This window comes from Poecile atricapillus, chromosome 2, assembly GCF_030490865.1.
Source record: "Poecile atricapillus isolate bPoeAtr1 chromosome 2, bPoeAtr1.hap1, whole genome shotgun sequence".
Classification (NCBI taxonomy): domain Eukaryota; kingdom Metazoa; phylum Chordata; class Aves; order Passeriformes; family Paridae; genus Poecile; species Poecile atricapillus.
Window position 1 is genome coordinate 114,303,633 of NC_081250.1, and position 23,205 is coordinate 114,326,837.

Below are 23,205 nucleotides of genomic sequence, written 5' to 3' on the forward strand. Positions count from 1 at the left end.
GAGGTCAGTTATTCATTCCTCATGTAGAAAAAAATCAGAAAGCAGTAGACTTGTTCAGAAAGAGATATCTTGAATATTTCAACAATAACAGCATTTATCAACCTGGTATCAAAAATATTTGATATATATGACTGTATTAACAATAAAGTATATGGAAGTCCTGCAGAAGGCTGAATATCTTCAGCACTTCCTCCGGAACTGACTGCCAGCTAGTCCAAGAAAAAACTCATTATTTATGCTGGTGTGCATAAAGCATTTTTGGTCTGTTAGGACCAAATCAGATTGTGTTTCTGAGAAAATTTGCCATGAAGTGAAGGCACCCACCTTATAGTTTCTTTTGAAAAAGAACAAAATTAACAAGAAGATATAAATCTGTATCTGTCTATCTGTTCAGGGTGATGGCAATGAGAGCATTCCTCCAAATTTCAGCAACAGCAGTAGTGGGAGTTGCAATATATAACTTCAGGAAGACAAAAGTCTGCAGACTGGAAGTTAGGCTCGGTTTAACCATAAACTTATCTTCAGCAAGCTAGTAAGTTATTTAGCTGTGCCTTGACACCTCCATCTTCACAGGAAAACAGAGAAAATTACTGAATTAATGGATTGTATCAAAGAAAACATATCCGCATCAATAAACCAGAAACTTTTTCCATGAACAGCCATTAAATCATCCAGTAATATTTAATTTCCTTTGTATTAATCCAGTTAGTTCATGTGCTACTTCACTTGTTTCTAATTTGTCAAATATTTATTTCAGCCTGCTTACATGTTGTCCAGGAAAACAAGTTTCACACGAAAGTGTTTCCTCCATGGAATTAATGTAACACAGCTTTTCATCAATTTTGATGAAGCATTTGAAGTTTTCTAGCCTCTTGTTCAATATACACTCTGAAAATGCATATTATTCAGACTCAATAAAGAAACAACCACCTTGGAAAATCACACATACAAAACATTACACACAGGTGATTAAACGTGATAACAATTCTCCTAAAATTCCAATATTTTTGAATGCCAAAAGGCTTTATCATACACAGACACAATAAAATCACTTTGGTGTGTAGGTAGATCATGCTTAAATTGGATTTTCACAGCACAAACAAGGTTACAGATATATTAATTGAGGACAATATTGATTATAGCTCTGGCATTGTTCACAGAAACCTAACACTGTTAAAGAGGATGAGGTTGTCAAACTTCGTACTTTAGAAGCAATCACTGCTGGGGCAGAAGCTTCTGGTATAGCTCAGTTTTAGGACCAAATGTTGCTTATTACAATGTTACATATTGTAAAGAGAAGAGCCAGAACTATTCTTAGCCAGAATCACCTGGCGCGACACTATCTCTTCGCTCTGCAAAAGTGTGTTTTAGTGCTGGCTCAAGTACAACAGATACGGTGCCAAAACCTGGCTATCATCCAGGTCCTTTTCATTTGAGCTCATTTTCAGGCGGTTCTTGTTTATCAATAATAAACTTGCTTTAGCTGAAACTGCTGGGATTTCTGAAATATTCCAGAAATGTCTGTCTGGGCGAGTCAATTTCAAACTGCAGTGGTAATCTGTGTCAGTCCAAGGTCGTTGGACTCCTCTCTCTCCTGAGGACAGTAAGATGACATTTCCACGACTAGTCATACAGGTTTGTTTGCCCCACCTGCTTCCCTCATGTAAGCTGGGTCTTGCACAGTGTTTCTGACTCTGCTGGTGCTCTGCCTGTCCATCCTCATCTTGAGGGGGAAGCAGAAGTCCTTGAAGCATCTCTTGAAGTTTTCATCCAAAAACGCATAAAGGATTGGGTTGAGGCTGCTGTTGGTGTAACCCAAAGCGATGCAGAAGTAGTAGCTGGATATGGCAGCAGTACTGTGGGACACGTCCCCTAAGGCCTCAACCAGCACAAAGATGTGAATAGGAGTCCAGCAGATAATAAAAACTGCCACAACCACAAGAACCAGCCTGGTGATGCGACGCAGGTTTCGATCTTTTTCTCGAGACCCGGAGAGAAGCCGTACGCTTTTCAGGCGCAGAATCATCAGGGTATAGCAAACAATTATAATGAGGACTGGAATTACAAATGCAAAGACAAAGACACAGATTTTCATGAAGATGTCCCACCACACATAATCTCTGTCTGGAAACTGCAAGGAGCATTCAGTGCTAGCGGTATCTAAAAATGAAGGAAGCAAGAAGAAAATTGCCTTGTTATTAGATATTCTAAACAATGTCATTATCATAGCATAACCAAGGAAAAGTGATTAGCATGTACTGCGATATTAATAAATGGAGTTATCATTAAATCACTCCAAGGAAGCTTTCAGTTACCATTGAAACTGGTTTTATGCAGCTGTCTCTAGAAATTACTGAGTTTTGAGCTTTTATAAATGAAAAATATTGTATGAAATTTCTTTCCCATGGGAGGACCTAAAAAAGCAGAGCACAAAAACAAAATCTGTAAAGTCGTTGCTATTTGAATCTCACTGAGATTTAAAACAAGACTGAGTACCATGTTCAGTGAAGTAGAAATATCATCATTATCATCAAACTGCATATGTTTTCATCTGTGGGTGGAGAAAAAATTTTGATAACATGAATGGTAGAAGCCAACGGAGGTTTTGATAGTTATAAAATTTTGCCAATATATGATAATTGTGCAATAACCTTTTCCCACAGGCTTTTTTCAGCACAAATAGAGTACACACAAATGCTTACATTCAGAAAAACCCCTGGAAACATCATCTTTTCTGTTAAACAGAAGCAAATGAAGTACATGTGTGCATGGAGTGAAATGGAAGCTACTCTTTTTGCAGATCGTGCCATTGAAAATGCAGCCTGTGCAGAGACTGCAGGATCTGGGCCACAGAAATCAGCTCACTCCCTTTCCCATTGCCCATGCCAGGATTCAGAGCCTCAGGTTGTCCCCTGAATGTATTTAACAGAAATATTTCATCTGACAGGAGGCGGCTAAGGAATGAAATATCTGAGGTTTCATTTGCTGATCTCATCAGAGCCTTCCAGGCTATAAAACATATGGAAACAAAAATAACAAGATAAATGAAAAGGCAAAAGAAGGGGCAAATTTACAACTACTGTCAGTAGTTCAACTCTTCTGAAGATAAGTCAGGGAAAGACAGGGATTTTTCACTCTGAATTGTAACTTAGATTTTATCCTGTAAAGTTCTTTGTACATTTTATCATTTTCCCTACTGAGTTTGTCATTCCTCTACAAATTATTATGCATTGTTTTTCATTGATTCAGATCTAAGAGTGGAATGATTCAGTATACTCCTGCACATCACTTTTTCACATCTGTCTCCGTTAGGACATGTCAGAAAAAAAGTCAGGCCAAATTTCCCTGCTATAAAAATGCTTTCCAAATCAAAAAAATATTGCAGAGAATTTGTTTTGAAAAACAGTTATAGGAGGAAGTTATCATTACAGTGCCATACTCACATTTCCATGATTTGATACCAGAAAGCTGTAACTGGGCAATATTGAATACAGAAACATTTTAATAATAAACATTTACAGCTCAAAAAGCTAAATATTTTGAGGTTTTATTTTAAATAATATGTATGATTCTGCAAGCTGAAAATGAAAAAGACATTTTTCAAGGCAGATGCAGGATACTCAGATGACAGCAGAAGTATGACTTGACCCTTTGTGAACTTATCTAAATCCTTTGTGATGTAAGTTTTCATAAGCATAATTGCTTTTACTTAATTCTATTCTAGAAATGCCAACAATCATCTTCAAAGTAGTTTTTCTGTCAATTGTTACTGTTATTTGTAGCAGATCATGACTTAGCAGCAGACATAAAATCAGGATGCAGCTGTATTATCTAAATTAGCAAATCTGCCTCCAGATGTGTGGGATGAAAATGAGGTGTGATCGGGGATGGCTGCCCCAGACCACATCTAGCTACCCTCTGAATCTCACTCCCAGAAGAAATGGCCTCTTCAGATCTACTGGCATAATTTCACATGTTTATCAAAATTATTAGGTCATCCTTACTACATCTTGCTATAATTTGTGATTGGCGATGTTATTTTAGAATGCCAAATTATCAAATACAAACTTAATTATCATCTTACATCTCATTGCGGTTTGCTTTCTATGGAAAAACCTTATTCTAAATTCATTAATACTCATGTATTGCACTTGATATATGTAATGCATAGTACTTTATAGAATCCATTTACAGTTTCCCAGTTTACAAGTAAGAAAGAGTTAATAGAAATTCTGGTCATGATAACAATATCATATTAATTTTCTGGAACTTTGGAAATAGAACATAATAAAATCTAATTTATATTTTATTTTTACTGCCTGAAAAGTTGCATAACTATGAATAGTGTCATAAACTTCAGATTTCATACTGACATTTTCCACTTTGAAAGCCAAATATTCTGAATTCATTTGATATATTTAAGGAAAAATCCTGAATTCTATATGGTATTCAGTATAAATATATTTTATAATGTACTTGATAAACTACCATTTAAGATTAATCTTAATCTTGATCTAGGAAACATACATATTAGATATATAATATTGATTGTGTCACTTTTATACCCTTCATATCCTTACGATATGAATATTTAATTTTATGCCTTTATTTTTTTGATAGTTGAACAATTTCTCAGCAAGAAAAGCTCCATTAAGGCCAGAGTAGGAAAATTGACACAGATGTAAAATTTATTCTGCAGGAAAAATGTATCTAAAAGGACACACCTGGGAGCAATTCTGAACTGTGATAACAAAATGGATTAACTGAGTAGGGTCTGTGTATATATATACATATATATATATATATATATATATAACCTCAAGTATAATCACTTTCCATTTGCTGTTCAGTTGTTGCTTAAATGTGAATCCATCAGAGGCCCTGAAGCATATAAACAACAACTGTTTTAACCAACATTACATAAAGTTTCAGGCCTGAGCTCCAGCTGTCAGGCAAAGGGAGCATCCTCGCCTTTCCACTTCAGCGTTTATCAGCACAATTCATGAGCACACCAGACAAGGTAATTGACATTAAATACCCAAGAGAGACCTTAGATCAGACAAGCAGGGAGGAACAGTAGCAGCTGACAAGCAGTTGCCAATATTTCCAACATCATTTAGCCCAGCTGTCTTCTGTATTACCAGTCTTTGTTTCATAAGCTAAAAAAAAGGCCTGCCTTCTACATGGCATGGAAAAGGCATTTAATCATTGCTGGCCTCAGAGGACCCCCTTGATCTAAACATTCTGCTGGCATTGAATGACAGGAATATTCTGTTAGCTGAGCATGCTCCTGCAAAACACCTGTCTGAGCCAATGTCTCATGGCCTTCAAGATCTCGTACGTAGCGAGACATCCTTCCCAAATACACCTGAAGTTAATGTTTCCCCAGCTAGACCTTGTTTTATAGAGCCTGTCAAAACTTTACTGGGGAGAAGTTACAGCACTGCAGACCAGGACACGTGATCCCCCAAAGCACTGAAAGAAGAGCTTCCAGAGGACTCTTCTGTCACCTACATAACAGAAGACTAACAGCAAGAAAAAAAAATCTATATATCTTCAACCAAATCTATTAGCCCTTAAGCAGCTGTTACTGAAATGATTTTTCACACTGATCTATGTCAAACAGCTTAACAGACAGCATTTATTGTCTCTGTCAGATGAAAGAGTGTCCTTAGGTAAACATTCTCGAGAGGAGTGAAACTGATCTAAATAAAAAAGGTTGATAGTGCAGGAAATTATGAATAATTTTTCAAAAGGTTGTTTACATCTCATAGAAGACTCCTACCACATAAATGCCATGTATTTTATCCAGCCATCCAGCAATGGGATGACCCCAACCCAAGGACACCATTAGAAGTCTCCAGCCCTTTGAAGACACTGAGATGCCCCTGCACTGCACTCACACCTGTGGGTCTGAAGCACATGTGTGTGAAAATGCTTCTCCCCCTTCCTTTTCAAGGAAGATCTTGAAATCAGATTAATCCCATAGCAGGGTAATGAGTCAGGACCTGTAGGGGCTAAATCCACAGTCCTTCATGGAACAGAAATTTCAAGAAAAGCCTACACATACTCTGCATAGAGTTTTCACTGACTTTGTGTTCTTGTAGCTCTTTCCCTGCCATAGCCTGAATTTCCATTTCCTGTGACAGTCCTTATTCTCAGCTTTTCCAGGTTTCCGTATAAATTCCTATCCTTTTTAAAAATGATCTTGAGATGTTGTCATACATAATTTATCTTAATCTTCTCTCTCCAGCTACTGACTTTTTCTTTCTTCACCATACCTTCAAGTTCTGTGAAACAGCTGGTGATAATGAACTCCCAAGAATTCTAGTTTCTGCTCTTGAGACTTCATTGGAACTACTCTCACAACACCTTAGGAATAAAAAGAACCTTAAAGCCACATTTCAATTTTCAGCCTAAACTGATCCTGGGTTTGCCCATTGTGATTAAACTCCTGTTAATTTTTTCCCAGCTGTCTGCTTGTAGTTTTTGATGGACTCATTCTAGCACAGGCAGTGCTCCAAGGTGCATTTTGTTCTTTAATTTGGCATGGGCATCTAAGCTTAAATGATTTATATGAATATACTGTGATGTTTCACTCTATATTTCAAAATGTCAGGAATTTAGATGTACTTTTGAAGAAGGAACAAATAAGGTTTGATCAATATTTGAACCTAAAATTTATTGTCAGCTGAGAAATAAAAAGACTGAATTTTGAATGCTCACACTCACCTTCCCTTACTTTGGTGCCTCCAAGAACTATTGCTGATATACCAACAGATGAGGACAGCAGCCAGATACAAATGTTGATTATCTTCGCTTTGAGAGGTGTACGAAAGTCCAGAGCCTTCACAGGGTGACACACAGCAATGTAGCGATCAACACTCATCATGGTGAGTGTGAAAATGCTGGTAAACATGTTATAATAGTCAATAGAAATCACTATTTTACACAGCACGTCACCAAAGGGCCAGGAGTTCATCAGGTACTCGGTGCTTTGGAAAGGCATGGTGGTGGTAACAAGTGCATCTGCCATAGCCAGGTTGAAGATGTAGATGTTGGTCGCTGTCTTCATCTTCGTGTACCTGCAGAACAAAAAAAGTAGGGCTTTACTAGGTATGATTATGTCCATTCAGATATGTAACAGTTTGTCAGTCAGGTTTTGCCATAGCTGGGGTTTTTTATGTCTTTTCTCATCTGTGATAGAAATGCACACAAATGCAAGACCCTTGGAATAAAAGTGAACACACTCTATGAAATCTCTCAGCACTTACGTTAGCAGTTAGAGCTATTTACCACAGACACAGGTATATGAATACATTTAATCTAATCAGACAAAATTCTATTTTCTCAAATCCCTCTACAAGAAAATATCACTGTTAAATTTTGAAGAGATCAAAATGGTTTTTGCTTCCTTTTCTTATAGCTGTCAGTGATTGTGAGATTTCTGGGTTCGGTTTGTGGAAGAAACTGTTATCCCATTCTTCAGTAATAAAACAAGTTAATTGCTGTGTCTTCTGGGCCAGATTGCTTCTTATATGATAGTTTGTCTTCCCTGAATTCACTACAGTGCCAGCTGATACAGTATTACTCATTTACCTTCCTTGTTCCTTCCTTGCCAATTTCTTCTCCTTTCTTATCAGCTTTTCCCAGTCCTCTCTTTTATGACTGGTAATGTAAAAGGTCACTGTTGTTTAAGTAGGATACCACAGTGGGGAAAGAACTGTCATAGCAGTATTTTTTTCTGCATTCTTTAATTTCATCAAAAGTCCAGCTGGTAGGAACCTCAGCCTACACAGAAAAATAGGATCTGGTTTTTGAAAAGACACCCTGCTTTGTTCAGCCCCAACAGCAGTCTTGGAGACAGCCTGTGGAGGACTGCTTCCCTCCCTGTGATGGACACAAAGGATCATGGAGAGCCTGCTAAAATCTACCTATCACTCCCTTCTGAAATGCTTCTCCTCAGTACTTGTGTTTGCTCATTGCTGTAAATTTATCATTGGATTTAATGAGATTTTCTTTCTCAAACCTGCTTCAGTCCCATATTTTGAATGTGTGTCCTAACTAGAATATGCACACATAACACACATAGAAACACATATAGCTACATTTTTCTGTATGTCACTAATAATTTACAGTGAAAATAAAAGATTCAACCACTTTAGTCAATGAACACATAGGACAATGTGTCTACTTGCCTTTAAAATTTGACCACAAATTGTGGCCAAAATGTAAATTAGTTGTTAAATAAAATGTGGGCAGGAATTTCATTTTATGACCAATATGAAATGTTAAAAATAGCATTGGTTTTTCTAACACTCTAATTAAGACTTATCAAGGAAATAATGCCAAATGGTCGTTTGAAGCAAAGGGAAGAAAACTGCAAGGGAAGAGAGAATACATCCTTCTCGCCCACATACCAAGCTATCAGTCAGAGATGGGCTTCTGCCCTCCACTAGATAAATCTCCTCAACAGAACCTCCAGGAGAGGAGGCATTCTGTCCTCTAGGTCACGTTATAGCTCTTATGGCACTGTTCAAACACGATTATGAGTCCTTACGGCTAGAAAAAAAATCAAATATAAGACATATTAACAGACAAAAAACTTCCCTCCAAACAAAAACAAAATAAAAAATACTGTCTTCAAGTGTATCACAGCTATAAGACCAAATAGAAGTTCACTAAACACTCTAAACTCTCTGCTAAAATGGACTCATTTCCATTAAATGAAATAGAACAGTAGAAGGACAATTTTACTTTTATAGACATCGCTGATGATATTTGGAATTGCTGTGTTCATATTGCAAAAAACAAGACTGTAGAAAGTTGGAATGGCTGCATAAAAAGCACTAAAAATAAGTGAAGGGACTGGAGAAAATTCTTTGACAAACTTAAAGAGCTGAGCACATTTAGTTTATCAAAAAGAGCACCAAGAGGTGACTTGATTACAGTGTCTGAGGACCTTCACAGGGAGAAAATAGCAGGTACTGAAGACTTCTTTCAGACTACACAGAAAAGCATGACAAGAACAAATACGTAAAACTCTTAAGAGAGACAAATTCAACATAGAAACAATGTCAGCTGTTTCCTAACAGCTAAGGTGATTATTATGAGGAAAAAGAAAGGGGTAATTTTTCCATCCACTGATGCCTGCAAATCAAGGTCTGCTGCTTTACAAAGGGTTTGAGTCAGTCTAATACAAGTTACCAGACTCAACACAGGAACATTCAGAAGAAGTGCAATGACCTTTGATATGCAGAGGTGACATAAGTAATCATTCTCCTGAATCATTATTTCTGTAGATCTTTACAAACTTCATCAAGGGTTTGGATAGGGAAAGTTTGCTTTCAAAATATAGATATAGCTTGACCGTTTTCCTTTAAGAAAATCAGAAAACTGGGAGAAAATATCTAAGAAGATTTTATTAACCTTGAAAAAGCTAATATCTGAAAGTCTTTATATCTCACATTTCCCATTTGTTGCAAGCTTAATTCAATTCTTTGATGTGTGTGTCATTACAGCTCTATATGCCATATTTTCCCAGTACCCCTTTCCCTTTTTCTCCTCCCTATTCTTCCAGTGGAAGAATAGCAAAGTGCTGTAAAATAGGGCTAGTAAAGAGCTTGATTATTTTTCCCTGGAAATACTGACCTGTATAAATGAGGTATTGGCCTTTAAAGTTATTAGGCAGTATAGATAAAGTCATAGATTCATTTAGAAGTTTATAAAATTCAGAAATGCCCTTGAGAATCCGGACTCAATCATGCAAACTCCTTTGAATGTTTTTAATTAAACACTTGAAAATTATTAAATGCCTACATGCCTTTGAAGACATGTGCTTGCAGATTTAGTCAAAAGTCCAAATAAAGTAATGGAGTGACTGCTGTTGCTGTCAGACCCTTTCAAGCAGACCCTGATAAAGTCCACAAGATGAGGGATTTGACTGCTTTCTTACAATGCATTCTACTGTGCCAAAACATAGAAGGAAATATTTTCTTGTGGTCTGGGCTTTTCTCACCCTACTCTCCATCCACTTGAACAAAGTCAAAATGGTGATTGTGTTAAGGGAATCCTGTCTTCCTTTGCAAAATTAAAATTCTTGATCAAATATCTGAATTCATTGAAGTTAAAAATATTTCTATCTGCTTCAATTAGTTTTTCAGGACAGTGAGGGTAAACCTGGACATAAGTGCAACATAGGTGGCACAGTAGCAATTAAAGACATTTTCTTAGTGCCTGAGGTACAAGTTTCAATGATTATTATAATTTTATAATCCATGGCTCTATAAACTACTCATGGGAAATCCCATGTCTAAAAAATGATTTGTTAAATACTGGGACTTCTTAAGAGAATGGCAATATTTCTAATACAATAGAAGAATAGGAAGATTATATTCCTATAAGAATAGGAAGTCCCTCTTTTAAACCAGGTGCTAGAATCTAATTTCAAGCAGCATAAAAAACTCTGATCACTTAAGCTAGTGGATCTCAAGACTGTTTGAAAAGTTATAAGCAGGCCTCAAGCCTCTGTAGACTAAAAACTGGAAGATATATCAAAACAGCAGAAAAATACTCAAGATGAAACACAACACTTTCATATGGAATTTTTTTTTTATGGGTATATGATGAAATTTTTTAAGGAACAAGTTTTAAATTGTGTCTACTTGCATGTCAAAAACAAAATTCTCAAAACTATTAGGCATTGTTCTCTTTCCAAAAATGGAAAGTTCTTTGAGACTGACCCCTAGAAATTTTCCCCCGCTTCTCAGTCGACTCATCATTACTGTTCTTTTCCCTCTGGAGTAGAACATGCTTTTAAGACAAGCTTTTAAGACAGTAAATAAGAAGAAATCACACCTTCAGCCTACGCTATCAATGAAATTGTGGTAACAGAAGAGGGAAGCATGCTACTAAGGATCCGATGTTCCTTTTAGAAAAAAATCTGCTAGAAGAGCCCCTTAAAGTTATTATCTCAAGCAGAGGAGAGGAGTGTGATTCTAAAGTACACTGTAACATCAGAAAGGCTGATAAAAGGTGATAAAGAGATTCTGGTCAAATTTTTCATGTAACTGTAATAGGATGAAATAATGAAATGTTCCCTGCAGTGTGAAATGAGGGATGGGGAAAGGAGCAAAACTAACAAATATACTACAGCATTCTCCAGTTGCAGAGGGAAAGTACAAAAGCATAAAATAGAATGAGGAATAACAAACACAGATTTTTTCACAGATACCTGGGTAAGTGAATGAAAATTAAAGCTAAAGTACATCTAAAGCAAATTGCAAAAACACCTATCAGCAGGATGCAGGCTCTGTTCCGCTAGGTTACTCTGAATGAAGTATATGGAGATCAAGCAGCTGAAAAGCTTAGTCAGGAAAGCTCTAAATCTCAAGACAGTATTCTGAGTACACTCACTTTAATACTGCGTCAGAATAAGAAGAAAAAACAAAAAAAAACAAGACAGAAGGAGCTATTCCAAACCTATACCATGTTGAAAGGATGGCTCAGCTCTCTCTTGAATATTCGTAATCCAATATAAAATCTTATGCCAATATGAAATTAAGTCTAAGGCAGTTTAAAGAATATAAAAAATAATGTGATATATTTTTCATGTTTGTATTGGGTTATACAACATTATCATATTTTAAATTGCCACATTTTAGCAGAAGAGAACCTCAGGTGACACTTGAAATAAAGGAAAACATTGTTAGTGCACATATTTAATTGTTGCCTGTCTTAATCATCAAACCTTTTAGGACACAATAAAAAATTGTTGTCTAAAAAATTATATCATAAAGTGGAATTCTCTTTACTAATAAGCATCTAAGGATTCCAATTTTAAAGCAACTCAAAAAAGAAAAGCACAATTTTGTCTTTTATTCTCCCTCCTAGAGAGCATAATTTATGTGAATGTCAAAAGATATAGTTAAAATCCTTAAAATTTTCCACTACTATTTCTTCTCTGCACTAACCATAAACTGAGCCTGAACAAGCTCTTGTGGATTTAGATTGGATGTGGAAGCTTTTTTTCCTGAGCTAAAGAACAAGGCTCTGAATTCGTTCAAGTCTATACATATCGTGGTCAATGTGGAAGAAAATTCACACTACTTAACAAAAATGAATTAAATTTTCTCCTTCTATGATAAAGGCTTTCAATATTTTTATGTGAGCTCAAGAGCCTCTCTTTGAAGAAACTATAAAATGGTAGAAAAAAATACTGTGAAATTTTTCCTTCCATGGCTTTGATAGGAGAGGTCAGAGGTCAAGGTGCTGTGATTCACTGTGGCTTAAAATGAACCAGCAAGAATGCAGAATTTCACTAAACTGGTACTTTATCCAAAACCATTATGTCTAATAATATTATGAAAGAGCCTGGGAAATTAGTTTAGACTATGAACCAGATTTTTTTGCTCTCAATAGAGAGTAGAGATGAATACTCACCTTGTCAAGCAACTTATTCTATCTCTTGAAATATTTCATGCTGCTGCAGATGTTTCCCAGTGACCAGTCATGACATGGGGAGTTCCCAGGGTGTTACACAGACCATCCTAATCCTTTTTACTTATCACAAGAACTTTGCTTTAGTGAACATTGAATCTCTGTCTCTGGTAACATCCACTTTTCCTGTTATTCCTGTTATTTTTTTTTTCTGGAAGAATTTTTTTTTTTTTTTTTTTTTTTTTTTTTTAATAAAGGACATGAGTTCCCTTGGCAAAGTGCTTCCCATGGGTTTATGGGAGAGGGAATTGAGTAGGACAGAGATTGCCTGGAAAGGAGAACAAATCTCATTGCTCAAGGAAGCAGGGGTAACAGCGCCAGGAAAATATTTCTCAGGGTCTCTCTTCCCCTATTGGAAACAGACAACTGTTATTGAATATTTGCTTTCCCTAGAGGTTTTGGCAGGACAGAAGAAAGGAAAGAGCTCAGAAAGCACTCACTCAGGGGTCTTGGGGTATGAGTATCACTCTTCTTCCCAAAACAATGCTCCTGATCTCCATTTTGCCAGTGGGATGAATAACAACTGATACAGCTGGGAGTGTTCTATAGGACAACTACACATTCAGATGTATGGAGACTCAGATCTCTGGTCAACACTCCCATAATAAAGTTTAATGGAAGAGGAGGGACTTCACTCTATAAGAGGTATTGGATTATGTGGTAAGACAGCAAATGCACATACCAGTAGTGAGCCAACTCAGGAAGAGGTCATCAGTCCCTCTTAGGAGGCAGCTGGAAGGTTTTCTCTGGACTCCTCCAATTTATCTGTTTTACCTGCCTCAGGGAAGCCCACAGAACAGACCAGCTGAACACATACATTCCCAAAGGAGATGACACAAGTAGAATGCAGAAAACTTTAAGTCACAATCAACAGAAGAGCACAGCTTGTAGCTTCCATGGTAAAAATATTCTTCTCCTGTGCACTTAAACAAGCCTGTCATTCTGAAAGGTGAGTCTAACAGGAGGTCCTGGTGCAGTCCATCATCCCACAGCATGGTAAAACAAAGCCTTTCTGGGTGTGAACACTAAATGGATATTGAATAGACTGTCTGGACTAATCCATGCAGCTTCTCACCTGTCTCACCTGTCACTACTCAAGGAAGCTTTTTCCAGTTGCTCTACATTAACTGCAGTGGCTGGACTACCAACAACGCAGTGATATATTTGCATTTAGCAAATATAAAATCCTCTGTCTTCCACATGCAGCACAGCTAAATTTGGGAACTCTAGACATTCACTCTTAATGTGTTGCTGACTTTTGGAGCAGAGATGAGCAGCGGCACATTACAAAGGTGGATTGATATAAGAAATGAAGAAAACACAAAGGTTCTGTTCACTTTCTTACCATGAATTTGCAGAAATTCATAAAATGAAGAAGATTGTCTTCTCATACTCATATTCATGCAGAGAACACAGAGATTTCATTGAAAATAATGTCTCAAAACCGAAAACAGCAAGCTGCCTAAAATTAAGTTGCATGAGGATTAGAAGTAATGAGAGCTGAACCTTCTGGCTTTGGGAGAAATAAATATTTCAAATGTAATTCACAGCCTGGCATGACAACTTCCCAATGAACCACGTCAATTTAAAGCAAATTAACAAGTAATATTTTGATGTTATCAAAATCTAGTATTAACTTCAATCAATGTCTTAAATCTATTTCATTTTTGTGTGCTTTTTTTGAAAGGGCTGTGCAGCTTTACATATTCTTCATTCATATCTTTTTTACATTTTGTGGAATGCCAGCACCGTCAGACATTCCTCTTCCAATATCCGTGTTGCATCTGTACACCCCCTTTGCCCACAAGTAATATAGTTTATGCACTCATGTCTGTCTGTAGACAAAATTATATTCCTACTGCCTTTTCCTCATATCTCTAAATTCACAGAAGATAGCAATGAGCAAAACACAAAGTCTTCCTTAAGGAGAAGAGCACAGATTCCTCAGTTTGCGAAAATTACCTGTTATTTAGAGACAGGAGGACCAAAATGGAGATCTGAAGTATGCTTTCTGGAAGTGTAGCTGGATGCTTTTTCTTCAGAAAAAAATATGTAACTGGAATCAAAACTCCTCTTGGGAACCATCTGTTTCAGAGAATTTAACTTAAAGGGACAAGTTAATCACAGTTTAGACAGTGAGAATGGGCAAGATAGGAAGATTATCTTCCTTTCTCCATAATGTGTCCCAGGAATCCAAATCACCCAGTTAAGAATTTCCTTTTGCAACACCCTTTCAGCAAATTCAAAATCCTCTCTCAGAAAAAAACCTAAATGAAAGGTCCCCACTCTTCCCTCATCTCATCCTCTTCACCAGAAGGGCTTAGCCAGTCTGCCCTCCCCAACACCATCTCCTCACTGTGCACCCTCCCTTTGCTTCATCCAGGATCATGAGCTACCCACCACTCTCCCATCTGACAACAGGGAAGTTATCTCATGCTTTCTGCCTTGCCAGCAGCCAAACTGGAAAGTTCTTCTAATTTTTCACTTTCTTCCAGTTCAAAAAGGTTCTCTGTAATTCATCTTGCTTCCAGACACCAATTCCAGTTATGCCGTTCTCTGAACTAAATGATTACTTGGCTGTTAGCCCAGCGGAAATGTCTGGATGGATACCAAATTACTTTTCAGAAGCCAAACACATTGCTCACTATAAGCTATAGCCTCTCTTTAATACTGTCTGTAGTAAAGATTCCTTTCAAGCCTTTCCTCTGTCCCCCCTATTTTCAGTATCAGCTCTTCTTATCACAGCATGGCCATGAGCTGGGTTTCTTGTCATTTATAAATCCTAGGTCTCACTTAGTTACTGTCTTGCTGGGTTTTAAAAGTATTAGAAATAGTAACATTTTGTTTAAATGGTCTGTGTTGTCAAACTATTGATAGTCTTTTCTAAGCCTGTCCTCTTTCATGTTTCCTGTTGCCTTGTTCTTTGTGCCATCTGTAAAAGCTTTTGGTAATGATCAGTCTTCACAGTTGCGATGGAAATTATGTCACATTTGAACTAATGCTGCAGAACTGATCAAAATTACCTCCATTCAGTGAGGTAAAGCTAAATGCTCTTTGAAGTCCGTGATGAATTGCTATCAATCCATTTGATGCCTCTCTGCTGGTAGTAGCAAGCTGTCAGATTTTTGATTAGCAAAGGAAAGGCTAAAAATCCTAAACTTCACAAAGTATAGTACAGTTCACCCTTTCCTTTAGCAGCCAAACCCTTGATTTCATAAAAGAATGAAATCATACAAACTGCCAGCAATAGGGAACAGGCAATTCAGTTAGGTTGACTCTTCTGGAGTTTAAATTTTCATTTCAGAACAATATTCTTGACAAATATAATTTAATAAAATTAGGACAACAATTTAAAACAATTTAACAAGTGATCTTTTGATGGTATCAAAATCTATTATTAATTTAAACTAATGTATTGGATCAATTTCATTGATGTGTACTTTTTAAAAAAATATTTTCATTCCTGTTTGGAATGAACAATGAAGAAATTTTAAAAACAATCTGAAAAGGAGTCCATTTTATATGATATTTCTTAATACACTCTTCCTGTTATGTAAGATGCTGTTCAGTTCAATGAATATAAGAGCAAAAATGTATTAGTGGTAAAATGTTTTCTTCCACATTAGACTAAGTGGAGGATTATAATGTTTCTCTTTTCCCTTAGGAATCAATCTACATCTCTGTAACACAACCTCTTCTTAAAAATTCTTGAATGTAAAAAATTATTCAGTTCACTGGAAACATGAAAGATAATTTTAAAAGAAATATAGGATTGGCTCTTTGAGATTCTGTTGATACCAGTTGGTCTCAGTAAATTACTTCAGAAACAATGAAGTTAAGATAAATACATAGAAAAAGTGCATCTGGAGAGGGTGAGAGAACATCTCCTAGAGTTTTATCAGAGTATATTTCTGGTTCTGATAAGTGCAAGTCCACAGTTAAAGCTGCAGCTTTAGTCGGGAGATTTTGTTCTGTGAAACTGTCACAAGAATCTACCATTTTGAGTACAGTCAGCACTAAATTTTAAAGAAAAAAAGTCATGAGAGAAGAGGAAAGGAGATAAAAGCCTTTCTGTTCCAAGGACAAATAGAATTTTTTATCCCCTTCGGCCAACTATTTTACCTCCAGAAATATCTTCTGAGACCTCAGAGGAAAAGCTAATCTCAAAAGAAAAGGTTTGGGGTTGGGGTAGATTCTGGTAATGCAAAGAACCACACAGCTGTAGGACTTTCCTCAGGTGAGGTCAGATAACTTTACCTGGCATCTGTAACCCCATTTCATGCTTCCCCTCCTCCTCCATAGGAGAGGACTGTGCTCCCCACCCCGTGCCTGTATTTCCCACCTCTACGAGGCAATGTGATGCCCTCTTTTTCTCTCACTCTCTCCCCAGGAATAGCGGCAGCCACGGGACAGGATTACATCACATGTGCCATGGTTCAGCAGGGACTGTCCATCCACCCAGCTGGCTGCAGAGCCCCTTGGGATGTGCACATGCTGTACAGCTGAGCCAAACACGGGGACAGCTCCTGCAAACCACCCACACTGGGAGAGCCAACTCCCACAGGAAGGAACAGAGTGCCAGTCCATTGTATACCCAACACAGAGCATTTCATTAAAAGAGACCACTCCACATGTGTCTGAGGAGCCCAGGGTGCTTACAATCCACCTGGTCTTGCTCTGTTACAAGCTTTATTGATAAGACCTTGGCTTTTCAGTCTAACTGTTGCTGTGTCTTTAAAGACTGTGAATGCCAGTATCTCCATTTTACATGTGAGGAAACCATGAAGTGACCTCATCAACACAGGAAAAAGTGTTGAAGTCTGATAGTAAAACCAAGAGAAGAATCAAAGTCTCCTGATAACTGGCTTAAGAGGCCAGGCTGTCAACACTGTTCTAATGGACCATTCCCAATCAGACTTCAACACAAACCTCTCCTCAAAGGACCTGTATCAAACTCAGCTACTTTTCTGTCAGGAGTTTATACATGTGATTGAAGTGGCGTTCCCCTGTTATTTTTTCCTCTGAGTAAACTCTGAGTTTTCCCTCTCAGCAGAAAAACACCCCACCAGGCCTGTAAGAGATTTCATTCACCCAGCACAAGCTGCTGAGGTGCTGACTCATTGGTGTCCGTGAGCTTCTTTAGCAGCCCCTATGCAGAAGTAGCAAATCCAGTCCTGTAGTGGTATTAAAGCAATGATTGGCCAAGGCCTGCCTATTTCACAGGCTATGGCTGAATTTGAGCCTGTTTCTGGGGCATGTCAAGATTCTGGAGTCCCCTAAATCTACCACAGCACTGACACTTCAACACTTTGACTGAAAGTCTCAGAACACCAGGGTTTTTTTTTTTTAATCGCCCAAAAAGTGACCCAGTGTCAGATGTGGATTGTCAGGCAGTTGGGCTATATTATTGAACTATTCTAACAATATTAGACAATATTTGTTTTATTACATTTATTATATTTCATTTAATGAAGGGAGAAGAGTCATGCTTGCTTGCCTGCCTGCCTGCCTGCGCAGAGGGACAGGAGGAGGAGAGCAGATCTGTAGTTCAGAGTTGAGAAATGACTGCAAAGGGCCTCAGACAAAACCTGTACTCAGCTGGAAGGTAAAAAAAAATATATATATATATATAGATGTGTATATATATATATGTAGATGTATATCCCCATTCCACTTTAGAGTTGTGGCAGCTGGAGGGGGGGGTGTTGTGGGATGGGTGGGGGACTGGATCTGCCTCTCCCTTACCATCTTCTCTCACAAACTGCCCATAGACCTTGTCTTTCCTCACAAAAGGACATCACTGCAATGCATTGCTCATGGGTCATTATAATCCATCCTGAGACATGCAGAGAGTATATGTGAGGAAAAAATGGAGGGAGATGAGAGGTTTGGACAAAAATGAAGAAAATAAACCTTTTGCATAAACATTTGAAATATTTCAAGGCTATAAGAAATGTTTAAAACTGTTGGCTTGTATATGCCTGCACTTCAGCTAATGATTCTATCAGTGTTTAAGGCATTCGCCACACAGAAAAGCTAGGAGAGAATGGTAACAAAAAGAAAATAAAAAATAAAAAAAAACCAACAAGTGTTTTGTAATACTTATTTATTTTTTATCATGGAATCAAGAGATGGGCCAAGAGAAAATTCAAGGAAAGGCTAATGCAGGAACTAGAAGGAAAGTGAGCAATAGCTATATAGAGACTCACAAAAATAGTCTTAGGAGGATAGCAGAAGGAGAGAAAAAAGCAAATATATATGCACCAGTGCATAAATATGCCAACTTCTAGGTCTAAGTTTGGATTTCCTTCTGCTGCCCAGGCCAGTTAATCAGCTATCTTTGTTACTGACTGATGATGCCTGAGAAAATCTCTGCCTTTGCAACTGTGTGACTGTCAAGTATGGAGTCTCTTTTCTTAAAGGAGAAATACAAAAGGAAATTAAATCTCTACCCTGAAAGAAGGACAAAAGGACATGCAGGGGTATAAAAATCACAATATCACAAACTAGAGCCAACCACATTTTTAAACTGGCGACAGACAGTACTTTATTGCATTGACTAGTAAATGGAATTTTATTTTCATTATTCAAGAGTATTCACCTGATCATAACTCATCTTTTGGAAGTACCTTGAAATCAACAATTTCAGAGGTTCTCATAACTTCCCCTTACATTAAGTCTGACAGTTACTTCATCATTCTGCAATTGTTTGACCCTTATCGTGCATGCTTTACAAAAGAGAATCCCTTCCAACACCTCAATTTTTCCATGTACAAGCTGATTTCATTGGAGAAATGAACATTCCACAGTTCTGGGATTCTTTTTCCCAGAAACTTTATCAGAATTCAAACGGGCTGTGCAAAGACTCCAAAAAGTTGCATGATTATCACGCTGCTGAACAGCACTGTCCAAGCATGCCTATATATTGCAAATGAAAAGGATAAAAAGGGAGAGGAAGCACAGTACAGGCTAAAATATTCACCAATACTCAAGACTGAATGCAAGCATAAGTGCATAAGTGCATTTCACTAAGTGGTTTAGTTTGAAACCTTCACTAACACACACAGAGCTTTCTCCTCTCTCCTGAAAAGCAATGGAAAAGCTATTTCAGCACCTTCTCTGCTTTCTTCTAACAGCTGGGGTTAAACTCTGCTGAGCAGAGAAAAAACATCCCTTGCTTTATATTAAGCCATTCCTCCTATCTTTATTATTTCCTGGCTTTCCCTCCTGGTTAAACAAAACATTAGGTGCCCAGGCAGAGAGGTATCAGTGTCCACATGACACACAAGCTGTCCCTCATGGTCTCCTCACAGTGGAAATAAAAGCTGCCTTGTAGAAGTTTCCTTCTTTCACTCCAGCCTTTTTCCCTCGGATGCCAGCAGCGTCTCATCCCTAGAGGGCAGCCAATGAACACAGCTCCAGGCACAAAGCGCTTTCCCTCAGGCTGCAGGATTTATCACATTTAACCAGCTTGTCCCTTCTGTGTCTAACACAAGTCCAGGCAAACCACTGTGACTGACAAGATTTGTGTCATTTCAGTTGCTTTTTTTCCAGTTCCTCACGGTGGAGCTTCCATAATCACCCACTCCCCCACCCTGCCAAACTTGGGGACAGTGTTTTGCACCTCTTCCAGCCAGTCCCCAAAACCTCTTACCTTACGATGACAAACATGACCAGGGAGTTTCCCACCAAGCCCACGACGAAGACCACCGAGTAGACAGCAGTGATGATGATGGGAATGGCAGGGGAGATGCTGGTGTTGTTGTGCTGGCCGTCCCCAAATGCCCCAGTGGCATTGCTGTCATAGTCTGCCCAGCCCGGGAGCCAGCTGCTGCTGGTGCTGGCGGGTCGGCAGGGCCCTGGGGAGCAGGTGGAGTCTGGCTCCTCACGGAAAATCTGTATGGGGGCATCCATAGGGGTACAGTCCCCACAGGCAGGAGGGAAACCAGGAGGAGAGTGCACCCAGCAGGAGGCAAGTAAGCTGGAAAGAGGGAAGAGAGAGAAAGAAACAGAAGTATTTTCACTGCACGGAACATTAAGACCTCTGAAACTTGTATGTGTTAAGGGGAGCTCTGCTGTGGTGGGAACTGTAATTTGCCAAGCAGAGATTTAAGCAAATCATATTCATATTAAATGATTGCAAGTTTTACATCTTGCTATGTAATTTTGCTTCTCCAAGTGCACAAGGAAAGTTTTCCTCCACTTTCAAAGGCTGCACAGTGAAGCAAGCCAGATGGGAACAGCTCAGATCCATCCCCACACTTTAACCCTGTCTTTTCCCATCCTTCATATTTTAAGTCAAACTCTATCCTAACAGGGGCTCCTCATTGCCTGAGCTCTGCTATAAGGGAAAAGGAGACAGAGAAATCCACCACCTCTCTGCACACCTGCTTTAGCATCCTACCCCGAGTTATTTTTTCCTGATCCCATACCTGCTTTCATGGAAAAGACACGTTAATGACAAAAAATACCTTTCAGTCCAGGAAAAGAAGCGGAGTCCTCAAACAGGTGCTCTTTGCAGGAAAAGAAAAGAATAAAGCCGCTGTGCTTGGCTCCTGGAAGTGCCACTGACCACCTAGGACTTTTGAATGTGAGGCACCTGCGCCCTCAGAGAGGCGTGCTGGCAGCAGAGCGGGTTCCCAGGCATGAGCTGCTCCGTGCAGCAGCAGCAGTTGCTGCTGTTCCAGCTCCCACCACTTCGCCTTTTCTCTCTCAGGCTCCCTCTGCCTCCCTCTCGCTCTGCCAGGGCTCCAGCAGCACTCTGCACTGATGCACACGTTCTCCACTGCCTCTGTCCCCGCAGCTCGGAAGCTCACATGACTTCTTTCTAAACACTGAGATGCGGATAAATTAAAAGAAAAGCAAGAAATAAGTTCTGTTATGAATGAATGCTTATTCTAATACGCTTTTCCAAGTTGTCTTTCCTCAATTCCCCTGCTCTCCCAGGCCTCAAGAAATAATCCTCTTTACCTTATTGAATCCCACAGGATTTCAGACTATTAGACATTGAATAAAAGAGGAATTTTAAACTTAGATGCCTTGCCTTTTGTTGGAGTCTGAAATACAGACTGTGTGCCCTTGCTTTTAATGTTTAGTTCTGAGATTCAAGAAAACACTGAATTTCATATAATATGAAATTCATGAGCATGTTTTCATAGTGATACATGAAAACAAATGTTAAAGTTAGATAAGAAAAGTAGGTGTGTAGATTAGAAAGTTTCTTAAATCACTGGGTGAAAAAGTAGTTTAGAGAACAGGAGACAAGATGGAGGATTTAGGGTGTTGTCCCTTGTCTTTCTTCTTTCTTCTTCATGTCCTTCTCCTGGAGGTTTTTGGGTAATAGTTAGTAATTGGATAGAAAATGCCGCAGTGCATCACAGAGGTGATGGGTCATTGGGTCATTAAGAAAAATAATATACGTGTCTATTGTTAATTGGGTAAAAATAGGTATAAAGATAAAAGAACTGCGTAATTCGGGGCCATTTTGTGTATCAGACATGAAGTGTGCCACAAGGCCTTGTTTGTACCATCAGAAGAAAGAAATGTACCAAATTGCAAAGATTAACCTTGTAACCAGCCTGAAGAAACCTGTTAACTTTTGTAAGGATCCTACAATAAACACGAGAAACAAGATTCTAACGAGCTCGAGAGTTTACTTCGAATAATGAGAACTGAGATAAGTGGAACTCCCCACGAGGGAGGATCCCGGGAGAATTCAGCCCAGAGGAGGCTGGGGAATTAGAGAAGAACTGTATTCACAGAGAATTCAGCCCAGAGAAGGCTGGGGAACTATAGAAAGGCTGTATCTACAGAAGAATTCAGCCCAGAGGAGGCTGAGAGACTATAGAAAGCTGTATTCACAGCGAATTGAGCCCAGAGAAGGCTGAGAGACTAAAGAAAAGATATATCCACAGAGAACAGAGCCCAAAGGAGGCAAGAAAAGAGAGACAGAGGTAACAAGTGGTGCCCCGTGTGAGGACAAACTCACAGAAGCTTCAATCAACACCTGCAGGATCACAGCAACCAGTTCCTGAAAGAAATCCGTCTGGAGAAAAACATCTGCTATCACATTCCGAAATTCCAAGGGCCCTGGACTCGGAACACTGGATTCTGCTGGTCGGTAATCTGAAGATAGCCAGGTCTGGTAAGCTGTATACAGTCTAGATAATGGGGTTGAATATTTATAAAGAGAGATTGTTTAAACCCAGGATTTGGGGGAAAATATAAATATGATGTTTAAAGAGTTAGAACCCCGGGAATAGGGGGAGATGAACTGCCCTTTCTGAAAGCGCGGGAAACCCAGATAATTCCCCAGCGGCGTGGTTCCCCTGCCCCTGTCCCTTCAGAGAACGTGGGGGGACGAGGGAGGAATGCGAGGGAAAACTGAACATCGGGAAGCTTGTGTTACTTCAGAAAGCAGAGTGAGCAGTTTGTTATATTGTTAGAGGTTAAAAAGATTGCATGGAGAGATATGAAGGTTTTGAAAAGGTTATCTTCTCTATACATCTACTGATAATGTAATACTGTATCATATAGAGTGATCATCAAGCATTATTACTGTAGTTACAGTCAGTTTCTGCAAAAAGCATTTCTTTAAAACTGAGTTAAAAGATCATATGATTAACCCTACAGAAAAAGGACTGAATGACAAGTTTTTTTCATTTTTAACCTTTCATTTGAGTATGTGTATTGTGGAGTTAGTTCAAT

General features: G+C 38.6%; 1 protein-coding gene across 2 annotated transcripts; it reads right to left on the reverse strand.

Moving 5' to 3' along the window:
- Window positions 1–1,395: 1,395 nt before the first annotated feature.
- Window positions 1,396–21,351, reverse strand: OPRK1 (opioid receptor kappa 1). 2 transcript variants are annotated; one of them, XM_058832131.1, is made up of 4 exons: window positions 20,970–21,351; window positions 20,153–20,479; window positions 6,733–7,085; window positions 1,396–2,160 (listed from the first exon to the last, which is right to left on the reverse strand). In XM_058832131.1, exons 2-4 carry the CDS (start codon window positions 20,410–20,412, stop codon window positions 1,628–1,630), a joined length of 1,146 nt encoding a protein of 381 aa, XP_058688114.1. In that variant the 5' UTR covers window positions 20,413–20,479; window positions 20,970–21,351; the 3' UTR covers window positions 1,396–1,627. The 2 variants fall into 2 exon arrangements, with proteins under 2 accessions (XP_058688114.1, XP_058688115.1); XM_058832132.1 differs by lacking the exon at window positions 20,970–21,351 and having other exon boundaries at window positions 1,454–2,150; window positions 6,729–7,085; window positions 20,153–20,257.
- Between the last annotated feature and the right edge of the window lie 1,854 nt (window positions 21,352–23,205).